This window comes from Plasmodium gonderi, assembly GCF_002157705.1.
Source record: "Plasmodium gonderi DNA, contig: Chr08, whole genome shotgun sequence".
In the NCBI taxonomy this organism is placed as follows: domain Eukaryota; phylum Apicomplexa; class Aconoidasida; order Haemosporida; family Plasmodiidae; genus Plasmodium; species Plasmodium gonderi.
This window is the reverse complement of record NW_021628933.1, coordinates 1,613,077-1,638,329: the sequence shown is the minus strand read 5'-3', so window position 1 is coordinate 1,638,329 and position 25,253 is coordinate 1,613,077. Positions and strand designations below refer to the sequence as shown.

Genomic DNA, 25,253 nt, shown 5'->3' with positions numbered 1-25,253 from the left:
ATATATATATGTATGCATATTTTTTTTTTTTCTTTTTTTTTTTCTTCTTTAATTGTTTCCTCTACTAAAACTCCGTTTATGTGAGGGAAAAAAAAAAAAAAAAAAAAAATGTCAAAAGATGACGTGGAGTAGAGATACCATCTTGTGCCAGAGCCGACCGGAAAAAATACGAATGGTAAGAAAAAACAAACATTGCACAATCGTGTGGAGCCCTTTTGGTAGGGGTTGATGAACCCTGCGTGTTCATGTAATTATTTCTCACCTGGTAAAAAATCGCATGCTACATTAATAACATATATAATATATGTATATATGTACATATATATGTGCCCTTGTTTAGCAGCACTTTTCGTTAATTATATTTTTTTATGAATCACGGTTCAGATTTTATAGTTATTTATATGCAATGCAGGAACATACTCCCGATATCCTCTCTCCCTTTTTTTTTTTTTTTTACCCATGCACGATATTTATATATGCTTTTCTGCTGCATTATATAAATGACAACGGGGAAGGGCACGAGTCATTACATTTGTCAATATCTCACATACAATTAGTGCCAACATGAGAAGGACGAATAAATACGAAATTAATTCAATGTACTATATATAGATACATATATATTGTACATATGCACTGTGGCCAAATTTATCACATCCACATGCACTATCCATCCATACATTAAGGATGTTGTTGGGGTGTATTGGCCTTTTACCTCTTACCTATATACTCTTCATATTATTATAAATATGTATTTTTTAACATATTCTCGAATACCCAGTTTTCTAGAATGGAATTTACTCCATGTATAGGAGGGTACACAATTTTTTGGTTAACTATATTTTCATTTATACATAAACATATTTTATGTAAATATATATAGGGATGGATGAGTGTATTCTCATTCATCTAACATATATACTTACATTTTACACCTATGGGGCGTGTTTTTTTTAAATGGAGATATTTTTACTTACATTTTTATTTTATCTTTACATCGCGGAATCCCATGACCAGCGCGACACCTCAGGGATGATAATTTAAAAAACATGTAATGCGTTGCATAGTCCTTGATAAATACCTCCTATTTTTTGATGCATAAGGAATCAAAATTTTCTTTTACTTTTTCATTTTTTTTTTCCCTACCCAACCCCCGTTCCCTTATTTATTTCGTGATTTTTAAAAACCTGATAATGGAATGAAAAAAAAAAAAAAAAAAAAAAAAATTATCCACTCTCCATTCTTACCATTAATCATTCGAACCAAAACATATACAGGTGTAATGTTTTGAAATTTTGCATACACTGCTTTTTTGACAAGCTTACAATATAATAGAATTAGTATAATGTACATGCGTATACATTATCCCATGTTCCATGTTATGTGATATCCAAGCTGCATACTTTTTTTTTTTTTTTTCTTTTTTGTGTCTGTGATGGTGCAAACGGCAAGGAGCATATAATTAAGAACAGACGATGACACAAGATGGCGTTCAGATTTAAAAGAGAAGGTTGTTACAGCAAAAACAGGCTGAGCGAACTATTTCGGAAAAACCAAAGTTTTATCAATCAGCTCATGTATGACTTAACTTCCTTTCATTATGAGAACTATATGAAAAATAAAATTCGTAAAAATATTATGAATAACTACAACAGTAAGAAAAAAAAAAAAAAAAAAAGAAAGAAAGAAATAGAAAGATAAAGAGAAAGAGAAAGAGAAAACGGAAAAGAAAACGAAAACGAAAACGAAAACGAAAAACGAAAGAGGAAACGAAAAAAAAAAAAAATAATGTGCAAAAATTACCGCTTCCCTCAACAACTGTGTAAGGAGGAACTTATTTGTCCCTCCCAGGAATTATCAAATTACGGGGTTATTCTATCACAATAATTAGCATAACCTCCGATGAACACACACCATTTCGAACATCCCTTGTGTGTTTTTACATATGTTTCTCCCTCCACTAATTCAAGCCCAGCTTTTAATAAATAATCCATTTCCACCACCCCCTATATACACACACACCGAATAGACATTGAAAGAATACAATCCATGCTAAATTTAATTAATGGAGATAAGGAAAATGCCTTTAAAATTAAAACAGGTATGTCATGTGTGTCATTTCACTTTTATATATAGCTGTGGCTCCTGTCCTCTCTTACACATATCCATCAGTTAATCAACTGCTTACACACAACTTCTACCCCCAGCATTCACACTTCCAACTTCTACATCCAACTCCCACGCCTAACTTCCCGCGACTTTCCTCTCCATATTCTTCACAGGTCACTTTTATTTCCGCAGCGGAGTTTCAGTTATAACGCCACACATACAACAAACCAACGAATTCGCGGAAAACAACAATTATGTGTACAATTTTAAAACTATTAAAAAGAAATATCTCAAAGACGTTTACGATTCATACAAACATAAAATTGGAGGGACTGACCCATCCGTCCCTATTTTCCGCAAGCATAAGTAATGGCGGTACCACTTATTAAAACCATTTCCCAAAAAAAAAAAAAAAAAAAAAAAAAAAAAAATAATAATAAATCAAAGCTAGCCAAAATAATTCCCCCCCCCCCCCCAAAACGCCTGAACAGGCCATGTAATTTGAAAATTATTTCTGCGCAACAGAGAGAACAACAGCTTTTGTAGTGGAAAAAAAGAAAAAACTCTTTCACACAAAATGGGCCATTGGTACTTTATGGTCTTTTTTTTTATCCATATTTATATGCCATCCCAATTTTTTTTTTTTCTTTTTTTTTTTTTTGTATCATATAACACGTCATGGCATGATGTTTTTCCTTGTCTTGTCTTTTCCCAACCCCCCCCCCCCCCACCCCCCACTTTTCCTTCATGCATAAACTTATTTATACTATGATAAATGGATGAAACAGGATAAAGAGTAAAGCTCTGCATTTTTTAGTTTTTTTCAAGTTTTTTAGCGTACTTCTTTTTCTACGGAAAAAGGTACGAGACAAAAAGCGTCATAAATTGTTTACCCCTGCATGGAATATGTCACGACGGTCAGAAAAAAAAAAAAAAAGAAAAAACGGTGTTAAAACGTGGATGAAATAGTGGTAGTGCATATTCATCGGTGGTAATATGAAGGAAACTACGCAAGATTGTTGAATTGTACCCATTCGGAGTTCAACGAACCGAAAAAAAAATAAATATGGAGGGAGGAAGTTATATATTATAAACGGATAATGCAACGGTTGAAACAAAAAAAAAAAAAAAAAAATAAATAAATAAATAAAATAATCAATTGTAAATCATCAGAAACGATCGTTATGTATAAGTAATAGAATTAAAAAAAAAAAAAAAATTCCTCAATCCCCCCCCCCCCCTTCCTCTTACCCACTCGGGTATGATGACATGGAGGGTAAAATGTATATATATCTCCTACTTCATAATAAAGTCTGAGTGCACTTGGCTCAAGTCGACTTCCAAAAACAAATCATTAATATCATTGTGAACAGAGTTCAACTCTTTTAACAAAATGAGGGTTTCATCCCTTGGTTTCTTCATTGAATATTTATAAAAATTTAATTTAATTTTTCTAGAAAGATACACCAAAATGAGAGGTATATTCTGACTTGAATGAACGGAAATTTTTTTTTTTTTTTTTTTTTTTTTCTTACGCAGTTGATTCATGCCATAATTCGTTAGACAATGTACATGATTCCACTTTTCATTGACCTTGTTGTATATATCATCAGAAGAAATTTCTTCATCATTTTCCATATTCGGAATTAACTGGAAAAAATTATTAACATCATTGGAACTGCTATTGCTAACATCTTGATCATCAGATGTATCTGATAAAATCCCAGTAATATCTTTTGAGAAATTATTCGAAAAATTACTCTTTATCGAATTCACAGAAGAGCTACTTAAATTATTTTCACACGAGGAATATCCAGACAAATGATTTCTCGTGTTTAGTATATACTCACTTAAGTAATTATCACAGTAATATAAATCTTTTTTAAAATTATCCACGTGACTATTCTGTTTATTGTATTGTCCTCTTTGTGCATTTTCGTTTTTCAGTTGATCGACAAATTTCACTGACAGACCATTCGTTTGACAGTTATTTTTAATGACTCCTTGTGCAGCACCGGAATTTAAATTTCTTGAACTTTCCTCACCACTCAAGGGATTCGCTTCATTCGGATCGCCTGCATCGTTCGAATCATTTCCCAATTTGCTTTTCTTTAACTGGTGTGTAGGTGTATACAATCTTTCAATGATATCAAGAAAAGCAACGAATTTCCCCTCTTCTGTTTTTCCATTATTCTGGACACTACTATTCATTTTCATAATTTGAAATCCTGACATTGAGCTCGATTTATTAAAATTATCTTCTTCCTGATTAGCGTTTAACAGAACTGTGATTATTTCATTTTTATCACTATCAATTTTGTCTTCTCTTGCTCTACTAGGTGACGAAAAATATTCATCTTTTCCATCAATTAGGACATTTTTTTGGGGGGCGACTTTTTCCTCATCAGTTTTGAAGTTAACACCTTGTACTACTACCATATTATCACTCGGGTTTGAATCCCCGAACTGGTTACTAATATATAAGCTATCTACCTGCACAGATTCTGTATTATTAATATTAGTGTTTTCTTTTCTACTGTAACGTGGGTAGTCCATGCCACCATCTTGTCGGTTTGCAGAAAAGCTTTCTTCCGTAATGGAAATTTGTCTATTCGTTCCTTTTTCTCTGAACGATGTTGTGTGTACACCTGAGGAAACATTTCCCAATGTACCTCCTGGACGCACTTTGGTGGCATAATTACCCATATCTTTGTGCATGGAGAAAGAATTTCTCTTAATGGATATATCTTTGAAGAAAATCCACGAATAAAAGTTGATGAAGCTGACATTACGCTTGACTAGGATGTTAATAATGATGAGAAGTGTTTTTAAGAGAGAAAGTACGTCGGTGTTGTTATAAGAGTTGAAATCATAAATATAATTGTCTTCATCTTTGTCCACCGTTTTGATATTCTCAACTGCAATTTTGTATTTTATTCTTTCCACATGGTATATTTGAAGAATTAAAGATATAAAGGTAGGTATGATGATATAAATTTCATTTTCATCATTCTTAATTATGATACTGCAAATGAGAATTAGTATTTCTCGATACAATTTTAGATCGGTACAAAATTTAAGATATTCTGAAATATTTTCTGCAATTTTGGGTAAATGGCAAAGATAAAAGTTGCGATTCCCTGCTAAAATTATCAAAGATAATTTATTAATATAATTAATTCTGGAATTTATTATATTAAATTTGAGAGAAAAGATACTGCTTGTTGGAACTAACAACAATTCATCAATATTTGTTTCGTTCAATTTTCTAAAAATACTTGACAAGGCTTTAATGCATCTTATGTCCACATTCGTTATATAAGCATACAAATCGAAAGTTATTTTTTTTATATAATATTTACAGTTATAATTGTAATCAATCAGGAAATTCATAATGAGAAGAAACGAATATCGAAAAAAAACATTCTGCAAACTGTTGTTATATATCAATGATAGGTACTTGTTGAAATTCTCATAAAATAGATTAACGGACGATTCGCAAATGTAGCTTTTAATTTGATTTTCACTCCTGTTGTTTCCATTATGATTATTGTTACTGGTGTAATTATTACTATGGGATCCATTTTGCACAGCGTTATAGTTACTGCTGCTGTTATGAGTTCCAACATTTGTGCTACTATGTCCATTTCCTGCACTGTCAGGGAGACTACTACTACTACCAATATTCACGACCATGTGGTAAAAACATAATAGGAGAAATGATAAAGCATTGATAGCAGCTACTTCAGAGTAATCATTTATGTTAAAATTTCTCTCTATCAATTTTAAATTTTTCATATAATAAGATTTTGCATTTTTTTTTTTTTTTTTAAAAAAATTATTATTTCTAAAATAATTCTGAACAACATAATGAATATTAAAGGGTAAGACAAAATTTGGCAAAGGTGTCTGGATGTTATAATTATTTTTTACATTTTTTGAATAATAGCTATAGAGAGATATTTGTATCAATATACTTATCTGCTCAAGGATAATTTTTTTCTGCAATTTGTCGTTGAAAACGTATAAATGATTATTTTCTATCACGAATAATATGTACAAAAACCACAAACTGCTCATAATATTTTGTGACGTTTGAGTTATTTTTTTGATAAGGGAAAACATAAAATCAATGAAACAATTTATTATTCTTTTTGTTAAGGTACATATATTTAAATAAATATGGAAAAGGAAATACATAAATTCGTTTATATTAATTTTTGCTTTATATTTTTCATAATAATTTAATAAATCTTCCAATATTTTAACCAATATATCATCGTGAAATTCAGTTAGCAAAGTTAGCGAAAAAAATAATTTTTTTTTTTCTATCAATTCACCTGACTTGTTCATAACAATCATACTTTTTTTCATTGAATTTTTACTAAATCTGCTTACAAAATTTAATTTTTTTAACAATTTCTTTTCCCTCTTAAAATATTCTCGTATTCTTTCCTTTCTTATTTTTCTCTTTTTTTTATACATATTTCTTCCCAAAGCAGTTACTCCTCCCACTATTTCTCTCTTATCATCGATAAAATTATCCACATGTTCTTGTATTATTTTCTCTTCATCTTCGTTACTATAATCGTCGTCTTCATCACCCATTTCATCATCATTGTAACTGTCCTGATGACTCCTATTATCATGATCTTCCTCATTTCTATCGTCATAATAAAATTCTCCCTCTTCCTCGTCATAATACTCTCCAGCATGGTGGCTATTGTTCACCATTTTCACCTTCTTCATAATGCTCTTTAAAAATTTATTTTTATGTTCATGTAAGGACACAAATATGTCGTCATCCTCACCATTGTCACTGTAGCTGTCACTGTTGCTATTGTTGTAACTTCCGCTGTTACTGTCATCGTCACTGTCGATATTTTCATTATCATAATCATTACCATATTCATTACCATAGTCATTACCATATTCATTACCATATTCATTATCATAGACATTATAATCATCATTATTATTAGTACTATATCCATCAGTATTGTCAGGATTATGACGAGTTCGACGATTATCACCATTGTAGGCACTGTCATCATTATCACCAACTTTATCCCTATCCAAATTGTCGCTCTTCATCTTGTCATATTCCCTCCTCTTGGTAATGTATTCTTTAAATATACTGTATAAGCTTTCAATAAAAAGAAAATCATTTCTTGTCACAAAATATAAGAGCTTGCTAATAGATATTATATTCCTTAAGCATACCTTGAGTAGTAATATATTTTTGTTCCTCTTCGGACCATCATTTTGTGTATTATTGCTTTTTAACTTTCCTCCATACAGAAATGAATTATCAATTTTTTTTGAGCGTAGACGTGCATTTTCATCCGTTTTTATATAAGTGTTTATATCCTTGTGAATGTTTAAACTCGTTTCCTTTGTGTTCCCTTTCTCACCACCCATGTAGCCATCTCCATTTTCCATATTTCCATATGGGATCATAAAATTATTGCTATTACTAAAGTTGTTATTATTGTTATTGTTACACGTGCTCACCCGGTTAGCGACAGAATTATTCGCAGCAACTGTTCCATTATTCGTGTTGTTGTTATTAAACGATCCGTTTTTCATCTGTTGCATGAACTCCTGGTGACTTCCTGCATGTAGATCTTTTTCTAAATTGTTTATGTTCCCCAGGTTCCCAACTCTCATTGTGCCAACGTGGATAAAATCCATTCCATCATTCAGAACTTGCTCATTTCCATATTCAACATTGCAATAGTAAGCACTGGGGTAGGTACTACTACCCATTGAGTTATTCATTCCATTGATTTTATTGTACACAACATGACCACCCCTGGTTTCCATATTTCCTTGGTTCATCTTTTCACGATAAATGTGCTTTTCATTCATTTCTGAAGTCATCATCATATCACCCTCAACAGTTATATAATTATTGGAGAGATTATTGGTGTGATTATTGGAGTGATTTCCTTGGTTCATGCTTTGATCAATCTTTTGGAACTCAAAAGTACCATTTGATAATCCATAATTCTGCTGCATCATGTAGCCACTACTTACGCGTTGAAATTCATTCATCTGTTCATTTTCTATCCCAATTTTTCCATTGCAAATATTAGCATTTTCCATGCGTATGTTTCCTCTCATTGTCTCGTTCCCAATTAGTATTTCATTATGTCCATAATTTCTATCTACCTTCTCGCCTTCAACATACTGACCATGTGCATTATTACCATGAGATGCCACTCGAGATGTTCCTTCAATACCAATCATTCTGTTCTCTTCTACAAGAACAGATTCCTCCATTAGACCTGCACCATTCATTCGTAATGCTTCTTCTACATGAATCAGTTCATTAGTTAGTACTGTTCCTCCATCTATGTGTTCAACCAAATTGGCTGTTTCTGCATGTACATCATTTCCCTGCCTGTACAGGTTAGAAACTTGAGTTCCTTCGTGATTTACATAATTAGATGCATGGGTTCTAAGAGCATCACCACCTCCAGAAGAAGGTGTGTATATTCCTGCAGCGTTGTTATTCTCATTATGCATGCTGCCATTATTGTTGTACATGCTGCTGTTATTGTTGTACATGCTGCTGTTATTGTTGTACATGCTGCTATTATTGTTATACATGCTACTATTATTATAAACGCTACTTGTCAGAGGGGCGTTTCTGTCATCGTGGGCCATGAGACTTCTATTATTCTTACAGTAAATCTTCAATTTTTTCTTCAAGAATGCATACAAATTGAAAATCACAGAAAAGAGTGTGGATATATTTTTGTGCTGAGTGTTCATAAACTTATCATCCGTCTTTATTGAAAAAACAGAACAAAAAGGTGCAGTAGAAATTTTATTTTCACAAAGACTGTTTTCAATATCATCAATAGTTATGTCATTATCGAAATCAAATTTATTTTGAAATTTAAGTTGCGTTTTCACTTCATCTCGATAAATTAATTTAAAAATTTCTGTTAAAAATTGACAAAATTTCATTATAAAAAAAATATTCTTTTTCTTTTTTTGTGTTTCTGATTTAATAATATACAACAAATCTAAAAAAAAAACAGTCAAGTAGTATGCCTTTACATCCTTTTCAATAATAATATTTTCAATAAGATAAATAATTGTTTTTAAAACTTCTTTATATATGACATGTTCATTAAAATTAAATATAATGGTCATACTCTTTCTTAAAATACTAAAGATAAAAACATCATTTTTCACATTCTGATTATTTCTATTTATTAACTCATAATGATATTTACTAGCCAAAATAAATTCTTCATAATTAGAATACTTCATTATTTTTTTAAATGTTTTATCATTATCTAATACATCACATGAAAAAAAATTTTTATCTGTATTATTTTCATATATCGGTAAAATGTTTCTTATAAAATTTATAAGCTGAATTTGTAAGATATAATACTTTTTAACAGTAAAATAAAAGTATAAAAATAAAAAGTGGTGAATAATTTGTCTATAATAATTGTTTAAAATTTTTATATAATCAAATTTCTTGTTATAATTGTATGTGTAAAAAAATATGTGTGTAATCAGATTTATTATGTCCCTTTTGAATTCCAGTAACATGTTCTGTTTCAAAGAATTTTTTTCTTTTTGCTTGGCAGAGAGACTACTGTTTTTCGTGCTCTTTATCTTTCCTTTCTCGTTGTCATTCATCAAGAAGCTTTTATCAGTGCGAGAAAGGTCATCTCTGTTTGTCCGATTGGCAGCGATGGTAGTATTTGCAGTGGTCATATTTGCACCGGTCATATTTGCAGTGGTCATATTTGCACTGGTCATATTTGCACTGGTCATATTTGCACTGGTCATATTTGCAGCGGTCGCGATGTTTCCTGTAGACGCACCTGCGGTCAGGCAACTCACACCTGCACTTGTCCCAATGTCAGCCAAATTTTCATTTATGTAAATTATTTTGAGAAACAAGATAAAGAAGACATCGAGGTAATTTCTAAAATAAGAGGAGTTTATATTCCCGTCTGTGCATATATAACACATTACGATAGGAATATTCTTCTCATAATTAGTCAAATTCATTTTACTTCTAGCGTTATATATCCTCTTACTCACTCTATGTCTGTATAACCACAACATAAAATTTTCAATACTCATGAAGAAGAAGTTTATATAATCAAATTTACACTTTAATTTCCTCAAAAATTTTTCATAGTTGCTTTGCGCATTCGTTCCACGAATTGTTTGATGAGTTCTATTCATTTGATGGGCTGCACTCATTTGATGGGATGCACTCATTTGATGGGCTGCATTCATCTGGTGAGCTGCACTCATTTGGTGATATTGGTATGAAATTCCCTTCCGATCAAGATTTTTACCCACAGGCGTGTGACCCATTGCCAAAGCTTCCGTTTTAACTCCTATCATGCTATCATAATTTTCCATGACAGACATGTGACCACTTGCATGTATAACCTCTTCATTACTACACCAATGGCGATTATTTAATAACATCATCGAATCATTCTGCTGTCTACCTGTGTTGTTGTAAAGTTCCATCTGATAATGAACATTGATAAGCAGCCCTTCTTCAATTTCGCTAATTAAATCAAACATACTAATTATTATATTGTCCAAAATGTATGCTAGATTTTTCTTATTATTCTTTATATACTTAATCATGTAATAATTTATGAGAGTATTTCTTCTATTGTATAACTTAAAAATATCATGTGTAAGGCTATAAAAATTTGAATGAAAAATATGATATTCACTATTTTTATTATTAAGAATGAATTCCAAAATTACTTTAACATTTATTGTTAACTCGTAATTATCTTTACTTTTTAATGAATTCCTCAATATTTTTAGACAATACATATTATCACAAAAAAAATACAAATAATTTATATCGAAAAATATTTTTATAAATTTCTTATTCTTTCTCAATATTTTGATATAATAAAATATACACTTCACAATCTTATTTCCATACACTAATACACTTTCGACAAATGCTTTATTGAAAAGTAATTCCTGTTCTTTTTTCACAAAATAATTATTAAACGTATTATTTCTCTTTTTCTTTTTCATTTTCAATTCATCTATATATTTCAATTCGTTGAATTTTCCTTCCTGTTCTTTCTTGAATCTCTCTATATGATCATTATTCTTTTCCTTCTTTTTTTTTTTTTTTTTCTTCTTCTTCTTCTCCTTCTTCTTCTGCTTCTTATTTCTTTGTCTCATTTCGAGTATACTATCAGAATTTTCTTCTTCTCCTTTTTTTCTCGTACCACCATAGGTTCTATTTTTGCTGTCACTGTTGTGATGCTCCACAATGGTATTTCCTGTTCGACTCCCAACAGGATTTATATTTCTTCCATGATGATTATTATCAAGTTTTTCATTCTCTCCTTCGTCGTCGTCTTCCTTCTCCTCCTCCTCCTCATCATCATCTTCTTCATCATCCTCATCATCATCTTCTTCTTCATCATCATCTTCTTCATCATCATCTTCTTCATCTTCTTCTTCTTCATCATCATTTTCATCATCTTCTTCCCCACCTTTGCTTCTCATCATACCTCCCTTCTTATTGTTATAATACATTTTTTCACCTCTATCTACTACTTCTCCACCGTATAATCCGTCTTCTTCATCCATGACATTATAATTTTTCAACAAAGATTTGTTAAAATTGATCCTTATAATGTTCAGAAAAAGAACACACCAGAAATAAAATTTTTCCTTATTTTCACAAGTACAATTCTTTAAAATATGTCTCAAGAACATGAAGCAACTCTTATTCAAATTTTGCACATCTAATAATAAGTGATAATTGTAAAATAGAAAAATTACATATTCATAGCTATTTGTGAAAAAATAAAAATCATTATTCTTAACTATTGCATCTATTAAGTTCAATCTTAACAATCGTTTATACTTCAACAGAATAGTATAAAATCGTCCATCGTTTTCAAGTTTCACTTTATAACTGTTACTACCACCTTTAAATATTCTTGAAGATCCTTTGTTGTTATTAATCTCTTCATTCAATGCGTGTACATTATTTATGTTCAACTGTACTAAACTACTTCCCTCATTGGGTGTCTCATTTCTCTTACCATGTTCTTCTCTCATCATATGTCTCATATTGTAATTATTAATTGTGCTGCTATCACCACCTCCACTACTAACATTTAAGCAGCTTTCGAACATCTTTTTTTTCATTTTCCGTTTCATATGATTCATTGAATTATCTCCCATTCTTATTTTTAATTCCTGATCATTGTTGTATTGTTCATATTTCTTTTTACGTTCCAGTACATAATAGTCGTCACCTGGATCATTTGTTCTCCCTTCTCCAATTTTCTGCATTTTGTTCTTTTTTTCATCTACAACAAGGTTCTTGTATAAGTTCACTTGATTAGATGAACTTAGATGATTGGATTGACTCAAGCAATTAACCCGATTGAGCTGCCCTTCCACCCCCAGCTCATGAGTTCCATAGAGGTCACCAGACCACTTTCGAAGAATTGCACGAAAGGTAGAATCCATGGCAAGAAGGATAAAGCACTTGTTCATGTAATAATTATTGTAATGCATGACAAAAAAGTAAAAGTAATAAAGAGATGTATGTCTTCCAGAAACAATCTCATTCGAATTGGTAAAGAACTTCTCATTGAGATCTTTTACATGACTATACTTTTTAATAATTGAAATAATTATCAAATTTAGATGTTTCATCAATTTCAAGGTAGCGACATTGAATGTGAATAAAAAGTAAATGTACACATATTTACTCATCCTCTTCACAAATTCAACAAAAAATGTCATAATATTTAAAATGTTCATATATTTCTTGATATACAAATGCATATTCTGATTAAACAAGTTATCAAAATTGTTCATTAAAAAATAAAAAGTGTACATGAATATATTCATAATATTTTCATAACTTATTAAATTTAACATTAATACGTTTTTTAAAAATATTTTTATTCTTTTATCCCCTCTATTTTTATAACAAAAATTTAATAAAAATAAAAATATCTTCTCCATAATTTTTTTATTTACATTAGTGTATTCATACTTTTTTAAAAGAATATACAATACTTCAGAAACATTTATATAATTATCATGAAATTTATTTTCAAGAATATCTATAATGGTCGAGTAAAATATTTTGTAATTATCCATGTTTATTACTCCTTCTTTTAAATTTTTCTCATCATTATTTTCGTATAAATATAAATATTTAAAAATTCTTCTATTCAAACCAATATCCGATTTTTGTAACAAAAACATCACATTTCGTGCAATAATTTTTTTACTCACATCATTGAATAGTATGCAAGAACTTGCTGCTGCATCACTTTCTTCATTTTGTCTCATTCCATTTGTTCCTGTGCTTAATTCGATTGATGAGTTTATCATCCCTGCTGCTGCTGCTCCTCCTCCTCCTTCTTCTAATTTGTAATTCCCTCGGTCCGTATCATAATATCTAACCTTTTTTGCGTCACTTTTTGGGTAAGCAGGAGCATGTCTTTCCACATCACTACTTTCAAAATTGTTGTAATTGTTCATATGCATGTATGGTCGTGAAGAATCTCCATCAATTTCATTCTTGTGACTTTGAATTGGTGCAGAATTATTATCATTAAACCCGATACTTGTATTGTCATACATCTTTTCGTTCTTATCCTGGAATTTATCCGAATTTTCAAATGTTATTATATGTTCCTTACTCATATGTTTAAAGGGTTCTTCTTCCATCTCATCTTTATAAGAATATAAAACTGATGAACTCACACCCATATGATTATTAGTATTTTCCCATGATCCCTGATTCATTACACGATTGTCCTTTCCCACATATAAATTGTTGTGCTGTGTATTTATTAACATATCGTTATTATAATTCACATTTCCTTCATCATCATTTTTACTGTCACAATGGTAGTACCTCTTTTTGGAATTCCCACGCTGATACTCTTCGTTAACATGCAAACGGTTTATCATCACATCTTCTGTGGACTTTCCACACTCCACCATTTTGCTTACATCTCTATCATCAACAACATCAGCATCACGATCACGATCATGATAATGAGCACCACCATCTTCATCAACATTTCTATTGTTCATATATCTCATGTTATAGGATGCTGTTCTTTTCACCGTGGATTCTATGACATTGTTCTGAAGACTAACAATCGCCCTATCATCTGTTTCATCATCATTGGAGACATAATTCTGGCCACTTTTCCCTGAATTATAATCATTCTTCATTGTACTGTCAGAATCTCTGGTTCTATGAATTGATTTTTTTCGATTTCTAACACTGCCTTGACATAGTGGAAAATTGTTAATTAAAAGACTAAGCGTGATTCGCTGATTCAGTATACTCTTATCATTTAGACAAAAAATAATAGAGGACAAAACAAGATCATCTCTAAACGGGAGAAGCATATTAATCCTATCTTTTGATAATAAATATATTTGTGGACTAAAGGAAGTCTCTAAAAAATGTAAAATATTAGTTCTGATTTCATTATGTCTTAGTAATAATAACCATATATTATTAAAGAATATTTTCTCTCCAATATAATTGTTAATCGAATATATATAAAGTAAAATATTATTATCACTATCCACTACATTAAAAAGAGAAAGTAACAAGGCATATGCGAATATATATACATGTTCCCTTAAATTTAAAATGCTCTTAATATTTTTAAAATAAATTGTTTTTAAATTTATTGTACAATGTAACATAAATTCAAATATTCCAGAGCATAAGATATGTATGTTATTTATAAAAAATTCCTTTTCTACTTTTTTAAATATTACTGAGTATATTATTAACGCTTTTGAATGTACTCCTGATGGTAATAATGGGTTCAAACATTGAGATAATCTTCTAAATAATAAAAATTTAGATCCTACATCTACAAACATTTCATACTTCTCAATGGTCAAATATAATTTCTGCAATATGTTACTAAGGTCTGCCCACTCCTGCACCTTTTCAAATAACAATAAAATGTTCGTTATATCATTGTTCAGCTTTTTTCTCAATATTCGTTTAGACTCATCCGATTTTTTTATCATTTTCTTTTTCTTTTTCTTTTTTGAATCCTTTTAAATCTTCAGTGTCCCATCAGTCTTTCATGCCACGTGTGACAAATGTGCAACTTATGCAAAGGTCTTCTGGTTTTGTCCAGAAATTTCATAAACTTGTGTAACTCTCAGTTGACCTCAAGACATTGCCCCTCATGCGAAAGGGGTACAATATGGGAGAAAAAAGGAGAGAAAAATGAGAGAAAAATGAGAGAGAAATGAAAGAAAAATGAGAGAAAAATGAGAGAAAAATGAGAGAAAAATGAGAGAAAAAAAAAGGAGAGAGCAGATGCGCGAAAAAGTGAGCGAAAAAAGATTCAACAGTGGACACTGCACAGTGGCCAATGCCGCAAGGTCAATACATGCTATAAGCTTGCAGCTGTGAATAGAACAATGTGCATCCAAAAATATGCATATGTGTGTATATATATATATATATGTGCTTATGTTGCGTCACATGCAGAACTGCACTAGTCCCATGCGCTACGTCCTCCTACAGAGTGGGAGAGATCTACTGCCACATAATTCAGAGAAATGTTGAATGGTCTACACCCTTGACACCACCACAGTCTCATGTCTCCTCTTGAAGTTCATGAAATTGTATAATGATGTGGTGCTTCACGAAAATGTATAAAAAGTGCATTGCGTCTAAGGAAATGATACGCGTTTATTTTATTTTTTCTCCCAGAACTTGCATTTCTTATTCAAGTCTGTATGAAAAAAAATAAAATAATAAATAAATAACTTTTTCGACTTGGGTTCATAAACTAAGTAGCAGTAGAAAAGTTTTCCAAAGAATGGGTGAAATGTTATGAACACGAAAGGAAGGACGGAAGGAAAGAAAAAAAAAAAAAAAAAAAAAAAAAAAAAAAAAAAAAAAAAAAAAAAAAAAAAAAAAAAAAAAAAAAAAAAAAAAAAAAAAAAAAAAAAAAGAAAAAAGAACACGCATGAAAAATAAAAAAAAAAAAAAAAAGCGTAAAATGCACAGATTGTATTTTCTCATGCATTAAAACATAATAATATAAGTATACATAGAAATATATGTATGTAACATGCAAATTGTTAAGGTGTACTACCATGTGTGTTTTTGCATACAAAAAAATATGTATAACTCCCAATTACGCAAAAATGGATAAGGTTATTTTTTTTTCCTTTTCCTTCGCTTCCTCTCTTTTTGCTTCCTCTCTTTTTGCTTCCTCTCTTTTTGCTTCCTCTCTTTTTGCTTCCTCTCTTTTTGCTTCCTCTCTTTTTGCTTCCTCTTTTTTTTTTTCCTCTTTTCATTTCCTTTTTCTTTTTTTAAGTTCGTAATACAATCCAGAAATTGCCGCTAAACGCTGGATGCGAATTTTTTTCGCTTTGATCAGTTTTTGTCACATCAACTATTCACATTTTTTGTTGCTTTAAAATATTCATCCATCACTTTTGTCAGCTGCTTAAAAATGTGGGGATATCCCAAGGGGGTTGATGTTAAAAAAAAGTGCGTTTGCTTTAGGATTTTCTGTGCGGTGGAGAAAAAAAAAAAAAAAAAAGGTTGCTTTTTCTTGTTCCATTTATTTTATTTTTCTTTTTTTTCTTAGCGGGGTATGGGTATAACATCCCGTGCTTAATCAAGTTTTCATATGTGAATAGCAATACATGTATATATATATAATATATTATTCCACCTCCCCTCCTTTACATGTATTTCTTCTTACGTGCATATATATGCATACATATGTATAAGCATATTATAAATACATACTTACATAATATATATACGTATTTACATACACAGATATAAAGGAAACTTTTCACACCTGCATAGCTCCCATGTATCAGAGAATCAGCTCTTTCTCTCATTATTCTCATTCTCATTCTCATTCTCATTCTCCTTTTTTTTTTTTTTTTTTTTTTTTCCCCCAACAAAGAGGAGTGAAATGTTAACTGCTGAAGGGCAAATCTGAGCTTTAAAACTTGTTATTACCATCCATACCATACACTATCCGTTTTTTTTGGTATAACTTCCTTTTTTCAAATTTACCTTTTCCATTTAGAAATGTTTTTTTTTTTTTTTTTTTTTTTCCTTTTATATTTAAAAAAAAAAAAAAAAATGTGAAACAGAAAAAAAAGTTGTTACTTTTTCCCCCTGGACTCATTTGGATGAGAAAATAGGAAGGGGAAAAAAAAAATAATTTAAAAAAAAAAAAAAAAAAAAAAAAATTAATAAGAGAGAAAAAAAAAAAAATAAACTTCGCAATATGGTCAATGAAAATGTTTATCATAAATACAAAACTGCATAATAACAAAGATATGTATAATATCGTAGGATTACAAATGGGGGTGATGGCAATATCATAAATTCTCAATCCATGTGTGCATATACATACACATATATGTAATATCTATGTGTGTGTATTACCTATACGTAATTCCTACGTGACCACGTGGATACCGTTCTCTATCTCATTCGATGCAAGTGCTCATCTTACCAAGTATATCCAAATAAGTGTTGTCCCCAAGCAGCAAATTAATGATTGTTTTTTTTTTTTTTTTTTTCTTTACTCATTCAGAAATGTAAACCGTTGCTCGTAAATACCGTAGCTTCATACGTTATGTGTGTACATAGAACACCCACATGGAGGTCTAAATATATATGGAGGTCCAAATATATACGGATCTCTACAGCGACCCATGCAACACCATTGCATTTTCACTGCCATACATTTTCACTGCCGCACATTTTCGCTATCATTGATGTAGGTGCAGTATAACGGGGCAGTGGTCGGAGCCGTAGAAATTGTTATGGAAGACGCCATACCCATGAATGTCAACCTTTTCTACTTTTGGCATAAAGTCTCTGGAAATGATGAAGTGGTCAATGCGCATAGCTTTGTTACATGATTTTCCAATTTGAAATGGACATCGCCATGTGTATATATTTTCGTTTATAGTAGACTTCCCAGAAGATTTGTTGTTATTAATTGGGGTACCATTTTTTTTAATATCTACTTCTTCGGCTTTTTTTTTTAAGTTGGCCAAATATCTATACGAATCGATAAGATCACCAGCAGAAAGAATATTTTTAAAATTTTTTCTCTCAAAATCTGTACATCCCGGTTGACCAATAAACTCCTTTGGTACATTCCCCTTTTTCATTCTTCTGAATTCAGCAGGATGAGACAAATCAATATCTTCAGGTGCTATATTCAAATCACCTGTCCATATTAAATTTTGGTTTTTTTTTTTCAAATCAGAAACGAACTCTTTTAATTGCACATCAAATAATCTTCTTCTTTCAAATTTAACCATATCGAATCCGTTATTAGGTGTATATGTACTCAACAGATAAAAGTTTGAAAACCCAACCAATATAACTCTTCCTTCATCATGATGTATATTTGGATCTTTATCAAAAAAAAGATTATATCGAATTGATTTCACAGGTATGCTTTTTTTTATTAATACCAATTGACCACTATATTTTATATTGGCTAAGCTAAAGTAAGCATTATAATTTGTAAAATCTTTTTTCAAAATATTCTCTATAATTTCAAAGTCAATTTGGCTCTTCTGATCTGTATTTTTTACTTTACTTCTATCTCTTTTATCATCCTTTTCAATTTTACCGTTCAACAAGTTAAGTGCTGGTAATCGCACTTCTTGAAAACACCACACATCAGCATTAATTTTATGAAAAAAATTCATAAAATTATTCCATTTTTCCTTGTTCTTGTGTCTAACAGTTATACTATTCATATTCCATGTAACAATTCTTTTTATCTCTTCCTTAGTTTCATTTAAAAATTCTCCATTTTCGTTTAAATTTAAATTACAATTGTTCCTGTTCCTGTTATTGTTGCTGCTGCTGTTGTTGTTTATTTTATTCTCCTTTTCTTCTTCTTTCACTTCAACCCTTTCGTTATGCACTTGTGTTACACTCTTCGTGTCTTTCACATCTGGATTTTCCTGCACTTTGTATTTATCTCTCATGTGTTCGTCCATTTCTGATTTAATGAGTGATGTACCTGCTTTTTCATTTGTCGCGTTTGCCTCCTCATTATTCACATCTAGATCTTCCTTCTCCTTGACCACCATCAGCGTGGCAGACTTGATTTGCGCAGTTTGCACCTTCTGAACACACTGTATATTGCAACTTTTGTCACCACTTCTATCCCAGCTTGTGTGGCCGCTCCCATCATGGGCATCTCCTTTCAGAATCACGTGTTCCTTTCCATCTGATAGCCCATCTGAGGGAACCAACTTAGTTCTCTTATTTCTTTCATAATTCTCCTCGAACTCCTTGTCTTCATTCTGCTTCCTTTTATTTAATTGAATTTCTCCTAACATTTTTACCTGACTTGTACAGACTTTTGATACCTTAAAATGTTTCACGCACAAATTGTTTTTTGCAAACTTAGCAATATCCGATCGATTTGAAAGAATCTTAATTGTCATACAACGTGTGATTATGTTCGCACTGCTTCGTAGCATTAACTGGATTTGACAGGTTAAGTTTGCTAAAGTTGAGATTGAAATGAATGTGATGACTGATGTGGTTGAAATGTCACTATGAGGGGCATTAGGAGTGGAATTCACAAATCGGAAGTGTTATAAACTGAGTACTACTTTTTTATCGAGAGAGATATGTATAACCGTTTAGACGATCCCGATTCAAGATCTCTCGCCTGATCAACCTTATATCCACTTCCACTTGCAAAAGAAGGAGCGGTTGTAAAATTTTAAAACACATGCACATGCATACATATATATATATGTGTGTGCACGTGTGGATGGATGTATGGATACACGTGTGCATAATGTATCATGAATTTTTTTAATCTTGCTTCACGCCTGATTTCGCCGTAATTCACATGAGGAGGTCAGTTACTGTATCACCTTTTTTTAAGTACCCTTTTTTTATGTAACCCTTCTATATATAACCCTTCTATATATAACCCTTGTTTATATCTCCATTTGTTCATGTCTCCATTTGTTTATTTTATTTTTTTATCTTTTTTATTTGCTCTTCCAAACTTAGAGGCTCATCTGCCGTGTGTCCCTAGTTTCAGTTAACCTCTATAATTTTTTCACCCGATTTTTACTATCTCTTTACTTTGGATATTTATAAATAAGCACTTTGTGGTTGCAGTGAACCTTGGGATACATACCCTTTTTGGATAATCTTGATTGGCTAGCAAAATATGTGGAGTTGTAATTGTTCGCGCCCGCGTGAAGAGTCCAAACTGGAACACGAACAAGCAGCCAATTTTACAGCATGGACATTTAGCAATTTGGCGGTTTAACAATTTGGCGGTTTAACAATTTGGCGGTTTAGCAATTTCTAGGATATCATTTTCAACTAAACCCAAATCCCCTCTTAACAGCTCACTATCACCCTAACTATCACGATGAGTATAGAAATTTCTAAAAAAGAAAGAAAACATAAACACCAATTTTGTCACACGTCTAGCCAATTGTGCATACATTACCCCACCATACAAGCTTTTCACAATTTCGTTTTAAAAAAAAAAAAAAAAAATAATAAAAAATAACATTATCCCATGCATATATGTTGCAAATGTTTTAATCATCATTCAGTAAGAGACGATTATAACTGAGACAGAATTCGTTATGGTTTAGAAAAAAAAAAAAAAAAAAAAAAAAAAAAATTGTTTCACGTAATTTTGTGTGCATTTTACACATTCTTCCACACTAGTTCACCATTGGTACTAAAATGGGATGAGTGTCTCATCGTTATGATGCGATATTGCACAAGTTTATGATGATGATGAAAGTGATAATGAAAGTGAGGATGAAAGTGATGATGAAAGTGAGGATGAAAGTGATGATGAAAGTGAGGATGAAAGTGATAAGAAAGTGATAAAAAAGTGACAAAGAAAGTGATAAGAAAGTGATAAAAAAGTGACAAAGAAAGTGATAAGAAAGTAATTATGCCAATGATGATACTATCAATCTTAACGCGCATGGATCCACATGCTTTATGCTCGCACATGTGTGGTTTTACACATGACACTTCTTTCGCACAAGCACCATACGAAATTTAATGTTCATAGTAAACGATATGCTTGTGATATATGGATTAAGCTTTCTACCTCTTTTTGTGATGATTCAAAAAGGTCATTGGTGAGAAAAGAACAAATTGTATACTTCAATAAAATAAATATACCATTTCGAGATTATAAAAAAAAAAAAAAAAAAAAAAAAAAAAAAGAAAAAAGGGGGATATATTTTTTACTTAAAAATTTCATTTTAAAAATTGTTTCTTTTTTTTTTTTTTTCTAAAGTTATGTGTTAAATAAAGCCTAAACAACTGTTTTGAACAAAAAATGCAATGTAGAAATTTGAAGCGAAGAGCAAAAAAGTGTTATGCGAAAAAAAAAAAAAAAAAAAAAAAAAAAAAAAACAAATTCAGACATCTCATTGTAACAAATTAGTAATTCCTTATTGGTATTAAAATAAATGGATAAGATCAACAAAGGTAAAAATATTTTTTATGTGCAACATCTTACACACATTTTCATTCCAAGCCCTATTATTTCTTCATTTGCATCATTGATAGAAAAATAAAAACATTATTGCACTGTTCAGTACATTTCTCCTTCATTGGGTTGCGGTAATCTTTTGTTCACACTTGACAGCATTTCCTGTCTGAGGGAAATTAGAATTGTTTCGATGGTATAATTTCGGTTCCAGTTTTTAAGAATATGCAGATTGTTTTTAACGACCTATAAGATTGGGGATTCATGAGTTGTGTGAAAAATAAAAAGGAAAATTATTCATGTTGGCTGTATTTTTCGGATTTTTTTTTTGTAAATAAACGGGGTAAGCAACATGCATATATATATATATATATATATATATATATATATGTGTGTGTGTGTGTGTGTGCGTGAGGGGGGTCAGGTTGTGCACCCAATTTGTGTCTCTCATTAGGGTTGATCTTCCAATCTCGTTTTCTTTCCCCAAGGGTTGGGTACTTACACGTCCATCGGTATCCACGCAAGACATTTCAATTTTCGTGTCAAATTTGACAGTCGGTGGTACATCGGGATAATTGTCACCACAAAATATGGTCAGGGAATAAATTCTGTTTTCAAAAACTGTTCCTGGTTGACCAAAAATGGTACATGACCAATTCGAAAGTGTAATATCATCTGCACTTTCTAACCCAAAGGATACACCTTCGCTTACATTTCCTTTTTGCCCCTTCTCCAATTCATCAAGCAATCGAAAACTTCTTGGCACAATCACCTGAACACGGGTTAAAAAGAAAAAAGAAAAAAGAGAAAAAAAAAAAAAAAAAAAAAAAAAAACATAATCAAAGAAATATGGAATACTTTTTTTTTTTTTTTTTTTTTTTTTTTTTTTTTTTTTTTTTTTTTTTTCTCATATTTTTCTTTTTTTACTAATAACTTTTTCCATCTTTTACCCTTCCCACAAAAATTTATTTTATTTTTTTTTCCTTAAATTTTATAAAAATTTTTTTTTTTTTTTTTTTTTTTTTTTTTTTGCGAAATTTCGTGATGGGAGGTACAATCACATTGATATCAGGGGAGGGTGGTACACCCTCTCCCAATGTTACATAAGTCATAGTTTGATCATTCCCTGAATCACTTGACAGGGGAGCGAAAAATCGAATAAAACAAAAAAAACGAGTGCTATGGATATAGAGGTGTCTGTGCGTGTGCTTGTGTATATAGCATCTCACTGGGGAAGCATTGAATAATACTGTTCGATTCATTCTCATTGGCATGATCTCAATATGTAAGTATTTTACCTCGCTCATTTTTATCAGGGGGAAAGGGAGAGTATGTTTTTATTTGTTTATCCGTTTGTTCACTATTTCCTTTTCTGTTTATACGTTCGTTTATTGTTTTCTTTTTCACAGCAACGTCAGGTTATTTACTTGTGGGTCGAGTAAAATGAGAATTGCCTGTGTGCAGAACGCGCATGTAGTAATGTGTTCAGGCCACAGGTGGGTTTTAATTTCTGCAGGAATTATAGCAATAATGACGTTTTTTTCACTGATTCGATGTTGAGATGGAGAACATACGCATTTGTTCATGGTGATATTCGCGAGTGCGTGCATGCGTGCGTATAAAAGAATGAATAAATAGATAAATAGATGAATAAATAGATGAATAGAAGAATAAATAGATGAATTGAAAAAGAATAGATGAATAGAAAAAGAATAGATGAATAGAAAATGAATAGATGAATAAACAAATGAATAGATAAATGAACAAATGAATAGATAAATGAACAAATGAATAGATAAATGAATAGATGAACAAATAGATGAATAGTTAAATAAATAGTTGAATAAATATATGTACATGTGCATATACATATTCGCATATGCATGTGCTTGTGGAAATTTTTTTCCTCCGAAAATGGTATATACATATATATATATATATATTTTGCCGCACCCTGAACGCGTTTATTTTTTCTCAAGTTGCCTTCTAATCGATTCACTTCGACGCAGTTCAATTTCTTTAACTGTTTCTGAATATGTTCATGTTCACAGATTTGTTGTTAGAGAAACACATATATGTAATTTTTTTTTTTTTTTTTTTTTTCGTACATAATATATCTATCAACACAATTATATGACCCACCCATCCAGCACATGCACTACTTTGGTATTTTATTGTATGTGTGTGATAATGCTGCTTCTATTTCGCAACACATTCCATGTTGGGCACCAAAAGTGCCACACGTTTGATTTTTCCACAGTAGAAAGGGAGTGAAAAACGAAAAAATAATAAAAAAGTGTAGAAAAGTGATGTATAAAAAAAAAAAGGCATCAAAAACAAATTGTTAAAATATTATGACTGGTCAGGCAAAAAAAAAAAAAAAAAAATAAAATAAAATAATAAAATAAAAAAAAAAAAAAAAAAAAAAAAAAAAAAAAAAAAAAATAAAAAAAAAAAAAAAAAAAAAAAAAAAAAAAAAACTATGACAAGCATAAATGATCAGTGTCCATGTTATGTAAACCAAATTCATTGATTTCTCACATCCCTCACGAAGTACTACTTTACAATTTAACCGCTGTTACACATTATTATTCACTTTTTGTGGTACATTTTTTTTTTTTTTTTTTTTATTAAATGCATTTTGGTTAATATTTTTATATATTCCCCCATGTTTATTCACGGTGTGACGTTTTTACCCCCATCCCATTTACTCGTACACTTGTTGCATGTAGTTGTCCAAATTTTGTTTTGCTACGTCATTATTTTACCATTCCATAATTTGTTCTTCCATTAAATTTTGAAGAATCCGGTTCATGAATTTTTCTCACAAGCGAATACCAATGCACAGTTATTCTCACGATCAAATGTGAATTAGAAAGAAACAAAGGAAAACACGTTGAAGGGAAAATAATAAAAAAAAAAAAAAAAACCTTCTGCTACACATGTGTAAATATATGAAAATTAATTGACAAGGTTTTTAAATTTAGGTACATCGAGATTTTATATATATACATGTATCTATGCCCTTTTCATATGTTATAGAAGTCGTTCCTTACTTATACACTAGTGTATATCTGTATCGCACAGTATATTCCTTTTTACAAATAAAGAACCAACTGATTATTTCGTTCATATGGAAGTAAATTATTGTAGTAATTTTTTCCACATATATAGAATTTACGCACAATGGGAACAGGAGGAGGAGGAGGAGTGTGGGATGGATTGCAAAAACAAAGAGAAAAGGGTAAAAGGGTATTATTTTTGTGTTACTATTAACAGTTTTAAACAAAGGTCACTATATTTCTGTTACATACACATATAACCATATTTTACTCCTTATGGATGGAGATATACCACTATATGGTATTCCATGGAAACTGATTTTACAATGTTCATAAAACTGAGGTAAGGAAAAATAGACACATAATTGACACCCTTTCCTCAGAAGTTCTCCTTTTTAGTCATTCTCTTGAGCTAAAAAAAAAAAAAAAAAAAAAAAAAAAAAAAAAAAAAAAAAAATATACCCTTGATAAAGCTCACCACCTTTACGTCTTTCATGATAAATTTAATTTTCTGTGATTT

At 30.8% G+C, this 25,253-nt stretch overlaps 4 protein-coding genes across 4 annotated transcripts; 1 reads left to right on the top strand and 3 right to left on the bottom strand.

Moving 5' to 3' along the window:
• Positions 1-1,485: 1,485 nt before the first annotated feature.
• PGO_083300 (hypothetical protein, conserved) lies at positions 1,486-2,479 on the top strand (the record flags this gene model as incomplete). Its single annotated transcript, XM_028687552.1, has 3 exons — positions 1,486-1,654; positions 2,030-2,101; positions 2,283-2,479. The coding sequence occupies 3 exons, from the start codon at positions 1,486-1,488 to the stop codon at positions 2,477-2,479; spliced, it is 438 nt and encodes a 145-aa protein (XP_028543353.1).
• Positions 2,480-3,405: 926 nt separating this feature from the next.
• PGO_083290 (hypothetical protein, conserved) lies at positions 3,406-15,183 on the bottom strand (the record flags this gene model as incomplete). The annotated part of the gene is made up of 1 exon (XM_028687551.1): positions 3,406-15,183. One exon carries the CDS (start codon positions 15,181-15,183, stop codon positions 3,406-3,408), a length of 11,778 nt encoding a protein of 3,925 aa, XP_028543352.1.
• A 2,736-nt stretch (positions 15,184-17,919) lies between these two features.
• Positions 17,920-19,662, bottom strand: PGO_083280 (AP endonuclease (DNA-[apurinic or apyrimidinic site] lyase); the record flags this gene model as incomplete). Its single annotated transcript, XM_028687550.1, has 1 exon — positions 17,920-19,662. The coding sequence occupies one exon, from the start codon at positions 19,660-19,662 to the stop codon at positions 17,920-17,922; it is 1,743 nt and encodes a 580-aa protein (XP_028543351.1).
• Positions 19,663-21,776: 2,114 nt separating this feature from the next.
• On the bottom strand, positions 21,777-22,978 carry PGO_083270 (ubiquitin-conjugating enzyme E2; the record flags this gene model as incomplete). Its single annotated transcript, XM_028687549.1, has 3 exons — positions 21,777-21,917; positions 22,174-22,443; positions 22,970-22,978. 3 exons carry the CDS (start codon positions 22,976-22,978, stop codon positions 21,777-21,779), a joined length of 420 nt encoding a protein of 139 aa, XP_028543350.1.
• Between the last annotated feature and the right edge of the window lie 2,275 nt (positions 22,979-25,253).